Genomic DNA, 10,227 nt, shown 5'->3' with positions numbered 1-10,227 from the left:
AGACAATTTATTAACATCAAAGTTTTGAGAGTTTCAAGCTCTCTTTCAATATCAGGCAAAAGTTCCTTTAAATTACTTCCTGAGCAATATAAATTTGTATCATCTGCAAAAATAACAAACTTTAACAGTTCAGCAACATTGCACATATCATTAATATAAAGTATAAATAGTTTTGGACCTATCACAGATCCCTGAGGTACTCCACAGGTGACCTTCCTAAATCCTGACACAGTGTCATTGATTTGCACACATTGCTGTCTGTTTTCCAAGTAGCTCTTTAGCCAAGAGTTAGCTATACCTCGTATCCCATACTTCTCCAGTTTTCTCACTAATATGCTGTGATCTATTGTATCAAAAGCCTTCTGTAGGTCAATATAAATACCAATAGAACACTTGTCATTTTCAACTGCTTTAGTTATTTCTTCTACCATCTCCATCACTGCACATGTAGTATTTCTATTTTTCCTAAACCCATACTGGTGTTCACTCAGTATTTTGTATTTGCCAATGAAAAGATCCAGTTGTTTCACAAATAGTTTCTCTAATATTTTTGAAAATTGAGGAAGTAGGGACACTGGTCTATAATTGTCCATTTGATGTTTATCTCCATTTTTATATATTGGTATTACCTTTGCTGGTTTCATATTATTAGGAAAAACACCTCTGTGAAAAGACAGATTGCATATATAGGTCAAAGGTTTTACAATAGACTCAATTACTTCTTTAATAATTACCATATCAATGGAGTTTATATCAGTTGATGTTTTGTTTTTTAATTTACTTACAATATCAATTATATCAAGTTCATTTACCCCACAAAGGAACATAGAACTGATATTATCATTAATAAGATTATTAAACATATCTTTTTTATCATCAGGCACAACAATTTTGCTGGCCAAAGTAGTTCCAACACCCACAAAGTAGTCATTGAAATCTTCAACAATGCTTTTTACATTGTCCACTTTAGCATCTGAGCTATTTAGAAAATAGCTTGGAAATTCAGATTTATAGCCTCTATTTCGAATAATATGATTGATTATTTTCCAGGTCTTTTGTATATTATTTGCACTATCTTCTAACATTTTATTGTAGTATTCCTTCTTCTGTACTCTCATAATGGAAGTCAGTTTGTTTTTATACAGCTTATATTTTTCTTCGCTTTTACTTGTTCTCAGTTGTAAATATTTCTTGTAAAGTAAGTTTTTCTTTTTGCACGCCCTTTGCGTAGCTTTGGTCATCCATGGCTTTCCTTTATATTTATCCTTCACCCAGCTCTTTCTAATAGGACAGTGTTTGTTGTATAGCTCTGTGAACGTCAACAAAAAAGCATCATATGCCTGATTTGGATCGTCAACATACACCTCATCCCAGTTGTTGTTTGTAAGGTCCATCCTTAAGGCCTCCATTCTTTCTGGTGTCCTAATTCTTACAATTTTACAAGAAGGTTCACTTACATCAACTGAACATTTTTCCTTTAAATTATGTAGAATCACAAAAATAGGAAAATGATCACTGATTTTACTTAAGAACAAACCACTTGTTGCTTGGCCATGAACATTCGTAAATATGTTATCAATAAGTGTGGCACTATAGTTATCCTACTGGGTTTGCTAATAAGGGGCCAGAGACCAAAACTAAACATTGCATTACAGAAGTCTGTTGTTAGTTTATGTTCATTACATTTTAAGAGATCAATATTAAAATCACCACAAACAAAAAAAGATTTTTTATCACATACCTTCTCAAAAATATCACCTATGGTATTCATAAATTGATCAATGCAAGAACCAGGCGTTCTATATATGCAACTCAAAAATATACTCTTAACTTTAGCAGAGTGAATTTCAATTGTCAAACTCTCCATGATATCATTAACAATTGTAGTATCAATAACTCTACATTGAAAATCATTCTGTACATAAAATGCAACACCACCACCCCTTTTGTTTATCCGGTTTACACAGAAATGTTCATAACCTTCTAACATAAAATCAACATCCCTTGCATTTGTTAGCCACGTCTCAGTTATTGCAATGACTTGAAATGTATGGTTTAATGAGTTTAAGTAGTCTTTAATTTGGACAAAGTTTGTATATAGGCTTCTGCTATTGAAGTGTATGATTGAAAAACCCTCCATATTAAGATTATTGAACAGATTCTCAGAATAATATTCACAATTTGATCTGTAATCATTATAAAGATTTGCCTCAGGGTCAATGTCATTAAATATATTATTGTCATCATCAGACTCATCAGATTCCATCAATATATATGGCAATCATATACGCATAGGTTACATCATTATGATACCCATAGTATGCTAAGATTAGGTGGATGTTGGTCATAGGAAATAATAATAATAATGGTTGTGATATACATAATAGCAATACCAGCAGTACCAACAATGCTAATAATAACAGGAATGATAATACTAATGTTAGACAATACATAGGCATATATAATAGGTGATAGATATTTGTCATGAGTTCATGATATAATGCCTCATGCAGCATATGGCATAACAACCAATTATATATATATCAATGGCACTGTAGAGTATATGGGATAATAGAGTCTTGTGATTCCTCATGTTGAGATAGAGTGGTACCTTGTTTGTTGTTATATTGTTCTGTATTTGTCCTCATTGGTACTGGTCCATCTCAGAGAGGTCTCTGATGAGAAATATCTTTGCCTCCTCCGGGGAATCTCCATTGAGCTTGATGTACACCTTGCAGTTTGCCGTCCAGGTAGACTTTATCTTCTCTTGCTTTCTCAGTATTCTTGCTTGTCTGGCAATGTCTGCATTTCTTTTCCTCAGGTGCTCGTTCATGTAGACATTTGTATCCTGCAGTTTTTTACCTTGTTTCAGCGTTGCAATCTTGTGTTTCCTGTTGACAAAGCGTAGTATTATGTCTGGGCGATCTTTTTTATTTCTTCATGGTAGAGGGTGGCATGCCTCTATATCTCCACTGTTGATCTGTATTCCTTTACCAGCCATGAAGGTGATCACTTGTTGCTCAATCGTTTCAATATCTTGATCCGTGGGTTCACCACCAACCCCTGCCACAGCTCTGGCATAGGTCCTTGGCTTAGTCACCAGACCGTTTATGATGATGTTGTTTAATCTGGAATATTGCTCCAATTCATCCACCTTGGTTTCCAGCGTTGCTATCTTTTGTTCCTTCTCCAGATTAAGCTTTTTTAGCTCCTTTATCTCTCCCATCAGCTCCAGCATGGTTTCTTGTTTTTTGGAGAAGTTTGCCATTTGTTCTGTAATATAATCGAGTGACTTCTTTATGTCCTCTATCTCAGCCTTTTGTGCCTTTGCCATGCTCCCAGGGGATCTGCTCTCCCACACCCAGCTCAAATGTTTGGGGTTCTCTGTGGAGTTTACCTGGTGCAGGTTTGAGGCCTACCAGGCTGGAAAGGTTTTAATCTCAGGTTAGAGGATTTTAGTCAGATTTAGTTTGATAATCCTCCTCCTTAATTCTAATGTATCAAAGTAAGAGCTCAAACCATCTCAATTTAGCTAAACAATTGGGATTGCTTAGATATTAAGAAGATTGAGTCTCATGCAATTTCAACAGCACTCTCAGTAGCAGCCATCTTGGATTTTTTCACTAAATTTCAGATGACTCACTTGAGTGAGGGACAATATTGTGAGATGAGAATTGGAAGAATGCGCCAAATTGAGAATTAGAGACATAGATCCTATTAATATAAGTCCACATAGCTAGAAAATAATGCTAAACACTGGAAAATGCCATTTATAAGATAGTTCCCCTTTAAGTACTGTACTTAAGTACAATTTAGAGTATTTTCACTTTAAGGAACTTTATACTTTTACTCCACTTAATTTCAAAGGAAATATTGTACTTTTTACTACACTACATTTATCTGAACCCATCAGACTGCTGTAGTTACTTTGAAGAAAGAGATTTTGCATAGAAAACGTGGCAAACATTTATGAATCTTTTTTCATTTGAAGCCTGTCAACTTCAAGAGGAAGAGGAAGAGCAGCATAACTGGACCACATACCACTTTAACATAATGTTTAATCAGAGCAGCATACTGTAACTGGACCACATTCCACTTTAACATGACCTTTAATCAGAGCAGTAGAACTGGACTACATACCTCTTTAAAATTACCTTTAATCAGAGCAGCATAACTGGACCACATGCCACTTTAACACAACCTTTAATCAGAGCAGCATAACTGGACCACATACCACTTTAACATAACCTATAGAGGTCAGTAGATTGAGGATGGAATGCTCCCGAGCACTGGAATACACAAACGTCATGTAGAATGCATTATTTTACTTTAGATATTTAAGTACATTCAATAGCAAATACTGCTCTACTTTTACTTAAGTATAATTTTAATGGAGGACTTTTACATTTACCAGAGTACTCATTTATCTGGGTATTTCTACTTTTGCTTAAGTAAAGGAACTGTGTACTTCTTCCACCACCGTGTACAATTTTGCGTGTGTGTGTGTGTGCTGACATGCCTTATAGTGTGTGTGCATACCTGTGTATAATGGTGAACAGGTCCTCTGTGGTGTGTGTCGTGGGCGTCGCCCGGGCCTGAACGTCGTCGTCCGTTTCCTCGGCGATGTGGAGTTCTGTCCTCTCATTGGAGGGCGAGCTACACTCCTCCACCCGGTCGTCTAAACCAAAACAACAGGATTGGTCAGCTGCTACAGTACGTGACTAACTGAGAGAGCTCTACGATGCAATGTTTACGATGCAAAGAAAAAGTTAATGCAGGATTTTCTCATTAACATCATTGTGAAATTAGTTGTGTTGAGACATTGGAATACTTGCAATAAAAAAAGTAACAATCAGTAGATCCAAGCCCGGCCATAGGTTCGAGAAGAGGGGCACGCTTTCTAGGGCCCATCTGCTAAGGGGGGGGGGGGGGTCCATGGAGACCAGCAGTAAACCTATGTTTAATATTATGATAGTAGTTAAAGGAACACGCCAACATTTTGGGAAATTAGCTCACCGTCTTTTCCAGAGAGAGAGACAAGAAGATAGATACCAGTTTTCTCTCTGTGTGTTCAGTAGAAAGCTATCTGGCTGCACGTTAGCCTAGCTTAGCACGATGAATGGAAGCCGACACAGCCGGTTAGCCTAGGCATGTTAGGATAGGGGTTGGCGGAGCCCAATTGCAGAACACAGGAGGAGAGAGAATGGAGCGTTTTAGGTTGGATTTAATTGTTACCCCCCAAGCAGACAGGTTTACAAATCAAGAATGTGCGACAGGTACAAGAGTGTTCGTTTAGACGAGGAATGGTGCGTTCCATGTGCCGCACGGGGCGTCCAGGTGAGCGGAGTACCGGAGCGGTGGTCCTGGGGCACAGAGAGAACAGGATTAGGACAAGGTAATTCAACAAGGCTTGAGTAGCAAGGCTAGGGTTAGTTGTCGTACCTAGGAAGTTAGGTTAACACTCCGACGAGGGTAGAGCAGGATCCGTGGGCTGAAGTACCATCTCGCTGACGAGGGAATCCCTCTCAGCCGTGTCAATTAGCCCACTGGCAGCAGCGTGGGAATCCGGGGATCGGATGCTGCCCATATAAGGGTGTGAGTGGATGAGGGGTGAGGAATGCTTCCGCCGTGATGGTGTGGAAGGAGGAGGGGTGAGGAAGGCTCTCGCCGTGATTATAACAGGACCCCCCCCTCTACGGGCGCCTCCTGGCAACCCTCCAGGCTTGCCAGGATTGGCTTGATGGAAATCCCGGACGAGGGCAGGATCCAGAATCATGTGGCGGGAGACCCAGCTGCGCTCCTCTGGGCCGTAGCCCTCCCAGTCTACCAGGTACTGGAAGCGCGACCGCGGCGACGCACGTCCAGCAGCTGCCGGACGATGTAGGCCGGATGGTCGTCGATGACTAGCGGAGGGGGAGGCTCCGGAGCTGGGGGAGACAGGGGACTGGAGACCACCGGCTTCAGCTGGGAAACATGGAATGAGGGGTGAATGCGCATGTTGGAGGGAAGCTGGAGTCTGACGACTGAGGGGTTAATGACTGATAGGATTTTATAAGGACCAACAAAACGGGGGTTGAGTTTGCAGGAAACTGACTTGAGAGGAAAGTCCCGAGACGAGAGCCAAACCATCTGACCTGGTTGATAATCGGGAGCCGGGGTCCGGTGGCGGTCAGCAAAGCGGCGGTTTTGGTCAGCGGAGCGGAGCAGCGCGGCCCTGGTGTCCTCCCATATCCTCCTGCAGCGGTGAAGGTGCGTCTGCACCGAGGGAACTGAGATCTCCTCCTCCTGGGTAGGGATCAGTGGAGGCTGGTAGCCCAGAGAAGACTCGAAGGGGGACTGACCTGTGGCAGCGGAGGACAAGGAGTTGTGAGCGTACTCGATCCATGGCAGGAAGGCGCTCCAGCCAGAGGGGTCCCGGGTCGTGACGCAGCGGAGGGCGGACCCCAGGTCCTGGTTGCGTGAATATTTTAGGCAACCAACTTGTGTTTAGCGTTTCTCTGATTGGCCACTACGCCCATGTGACCGCGGCACCGCGAGAGAGCTGCAGCGCGGAAATAGGCTGTCTATTGCCATTCTCTAAGACAAACTCTAACCTTAACCAGCTCCTTAACAGCGCCTAAACTTAACCCTTCTAACCTTAACCAACTCCGAAACAATGCCTAACCTTAACCTTAACCAACTCCGAAACAATGCCTAACCTTAACCTTAACCATAACCAACTCCGAAAGAATATTGCCATTCTCTAAGACAAACTCTAACCTTAACCAGCTCCTTAACAGCGCCTAAACTTAACCCTTCTAACCTTAACCAACTCCGAAACAATGCCTAACCTTAACCTTAACCAACTCCGAAACAATGCTTAAAGTTAACATGCCTAAACTTAACCGGCGAAAGAATGCATGTTAAAAAAATTTATAAAAAAAATTGAAGGGAATCGAACTTGTCACCAACGGACCGCAGGATCCACAGCAAGGCAGCGCTTCCAGTTGAGCTAGTTGTCGATGCTAAAAAAGGGGGGATTACTGCTACATAATGCTGCCGCGACAGAGCTCCGCTCCGCTGCTGCCGCGTCGCCGCGGGGGCGTGGCTAGACGCAAGTTGGGCATGGCTAGACACAAGTTGGTTGCCTTTAATATTTAGGTGTCCTGGTTAGCCCGCGCCGACTGGCCGTTGGTCTGAGGGTGGTATCCGGAGGAGAGGCTGACGTGGCCCCCAGAGCCCGGCAGAAGGCTTTCCAGACCTGGGAGATTAATTGAGGGCCTCTGTCGGAGACGATGTCCACCGGGATCCCGTGGAGGCGGAAGACGTGGAGCACCATCAGGTCCGCGGTCTCTGAAGCAGAGGGAAGTTTGGGGAGAGCAACAAAGTGCACGGCCTTCGAAAATCGGTCAACAATGTTGAGAATGACTGTGTTCCCTCATGGAGACCCACCAGAAGTGCTGCTTCAGTAGGGACAGGGTACGGTCGATCCCAGGATGACAGGCGAACCAGGAGGCGTGGATCCACTGGAGCACCCGGGAGCGGACAAGGTCGGGAACAAAAAGTTAGGTGGGCCGTTACCTGGATCCGGCTGGACGCGCTGAGCCTCCCGGACGACGGACTGGATCTGGCAGGTGGCGGAGGCCACCAAGCAGGAGGAGGAGAGGATGGTGTCAGGGTGTGAGGGACCCCCTTCGGGGACAAACTGCCGGGAGAGGGCGTCCGGCTTAATGTTCTTGGAGCCTGGCCTGTAGGTCAGGGTGAAATTGAACCGGCCGAAGAACAGCACCCAGCGGGCATGGCGGAAGTTCAGGCACTTGGCCGTCTGGACGTAGGTGAGGTTCTTATGGTCCGTCTAGACCAGGAAGGGGATCTCTGAGCCCTCCAGCCAGTGCCTCCATTCCTCCAGGGCCAGCTTGACTGCCAGGAGCTCCAGGTTTCCAATATCATAGTTGACCTCCGCCGGGGTCAGGCGGCGAGAGAAGAAGGCGCAGGGGTGTAGTCTCTGGTCGAGAGCAGAGTGTTGGGAGAGGACCGCCCCCACCCCGGTACTCGAGGCGTCCACCTCCACCACGAACTGGCGGGACGTGTCCGGCTGGACGAGGATGGGCGCAGAGGTGAAGCGCCTACGCAGCTCGGAGAAGGCGGAGTCCACCTTATCGGACCAGACGAAGGGCACGGAGGGTGAAGTGAGTTGGGTAAGGGGTGCAGCGACCCAGCTGTAGTCCTTGATGAAATGCAGATAGAAATTAGCAAACCCCAGGAAGCGTTGGAGCTGCTTGACATTGGTGGGCCGGGGCCAGTCTGACATTGCCTTGATCTTCTCGGGGTCTGCCCGGATCCGGCCGCCCTCTATTATGTAGCCGAGGAATCCGATGGAGGAGACGTGGAACTTACATTTCTCTGCCTTGACGAACAACTTGTTCTCCAGCAGGTGTTGGAGGACCCGGCGGACATGCTGGATGTGCTCTTCCATAGAGCGGGAAAAAAATCAGAATGTCATCCAAATAAACAAAAACAGAGCGGTTAAGGACATCACGGAGAACGTCATTGACAAGGGCCTGGAAGACAGCAGGGGCGTTGGTCAGCCCAAAGGGCATTACCTTGTACTCGAAGTGACCGAGCGGGGTCTTAAAAGCTGTCTTCCATTCGTCCCCCTCCCAGACACGGACGAGGTGATAGGCATTCCTGAGGTCCAGCTTCGTGAAAAGCAGAGTTAATTAATGGCAGGGGGTACTTGTTCTTGATCGTGATGTTGTTGGGACCCCGGTAGTCAATACAGGGGCGAAGGGAGCCATCTTTTTTGGAAACGAAAAAGAAACCCGCGCCGACAGGAGAGGAGGAGGGGGTAATAATGCCTGAGGCCAGGGACTCGTGGACGTATTTCTCCATGGACTCCCTCTCCGGGCGCGAGAGATTGAACAGGCGACTAGCGGGGAGCGGGGCTCCCGGGAGCAGGTCAATAGCACAGTCGTACAGGCGATGGGGTGGCAAGGAGAGAGCATGCTGTTTACTAAAAAGAGCCTCTAAATCATGATAAATTGGAGGGATAGCAGAAAGGTCAATGGGTTCGTTGGGAACGTGAGAACCAGCGGCCTCCAGTGGCGGCCGAGCTGACTGTAGACAGGAGGCGTGGCAGTGAGGACTCCAGCTCACGACCGAGCCTGTTGGCCAGTTTATCACAGGGTTGTGTAGCTTCAGCCAGGGCATGCCGAGAACAATGGGATTATGGGGGGAATTAGTGACGTGGAAGCGGATAACCTCGTTATGATTCCCTGAGAGCAGCAGGCGGAGAGGCTTGGTATGGCGGGTTATTCGCGACAGCAGCCTCCCGTTCAGACCGTGAGCATCGCGGGGAATTGACAAAACCTCGGTGGCAATATGGAAGCGGGACACTACCCCAGCGTCGATGAGATTTTCGTCTGCGCCTGAATCGACCAGCGCGGACAGCGGAAGCGATTGGCCGTTGTAACACAGCGTGGCACTGAATTGCATGTTTGGACCGGAGCTAGGAGCATGATTTAGGCTCGAACATGCACCCAGCATTACTGTCGAGCCGGACCGTTTGGGCGAAGCGAGCATGAAGCGAGGGAGTGGCCGAGTTGACCGCAGTACAGGCATGCCCCTGTCTGGAGCCTGTGACGGCGTTCGCTAGGAGGGAGGTGAGAGCGGTTGAGCTCCATAGGCTCAGAGAGGCTGTGCTTCGCGCGGGCGGCGCGCCCAGAGGGAGGAGAGCGAGATGAGTTGGGCAATGGGGGACGAGTGCCGCTAGCCTTTTAACGGCGGCGTTCGCGGAGACGCGTGTCCAGTTCTCTGGCTAAATTAATTAGCTCGTCCAGGGAAGACGGTTTCTCTTTAGACGCTAACTCGTCCTTTAGGACGTCGCTGAGGCCTTGACGGAAAGCCCCTCGTAACGGCGTGTCATTCCACTCGGAACCCACTGCTAGGATACGGAATTCAATTGCATATTTGCTCACACTGCGGTTTCCCTGGCGGATTGTGAACAAGCCGGCAGTACTATCCGAGCCCCCAGGAGGATGGTCGAAGACTTTGCGCATGTCGCCGATATATGCGGAGTACGAATCACAGAGGGGTGACTGACTGAAGTGAAGAGCGGTTTCCCATTCTAACGCGGGGCCCTTGAGCAGACCCGACAGGTAAGAGATTTTAGACTTATCACTTTGGAAGGTTTGTGGCTGTTGTCCGAATACTAATGAACATTGAAAAATAAAGGCACAACATTTGGAG

General features: G+C 46.2%; 1 protein-coding gene across 1 annotated transcript in view; it reads right to left on the bottom strand.

The window, feature by feature from the left end:
• The window catches only part of LOC311248115 (NHS-like protein 2), a gene marked incomplete at its 5' end in the record, with an annotated part of 82,276 nt that overhangs the window by 5,963 nt on the left and 66,086 nt on the right, over positions 1–10,227 (bottom strand). Inside the window, one exon of the mRNA XM_084339062.1 lies at positions 4,540–4,678. Coding sequence (XP_084195188.1) covers positions 4,540–4,678 — 139 coding nt within the window. The remainder of the gene's footprint in view (positions 1–4,539; positions 4,679–10,227) is intronic.

This window comes from Notolepis coatsorum (assembly GCF_963971535.1).
Source record: "Notolepis coatsorum genome assembly, contig: SCAFFOLD_545, whole genome shotgun sequence".
Taxonomy (NCBI): Eukaryota; Metazoa; Chordata; class Actinopteri; order Aulopiformes; family Paralepididae; genus Notolepis; species Notolepis coatsorum.
This window is presented reverse-complemented; position numbering and strand designations above follow the sequence as displayed.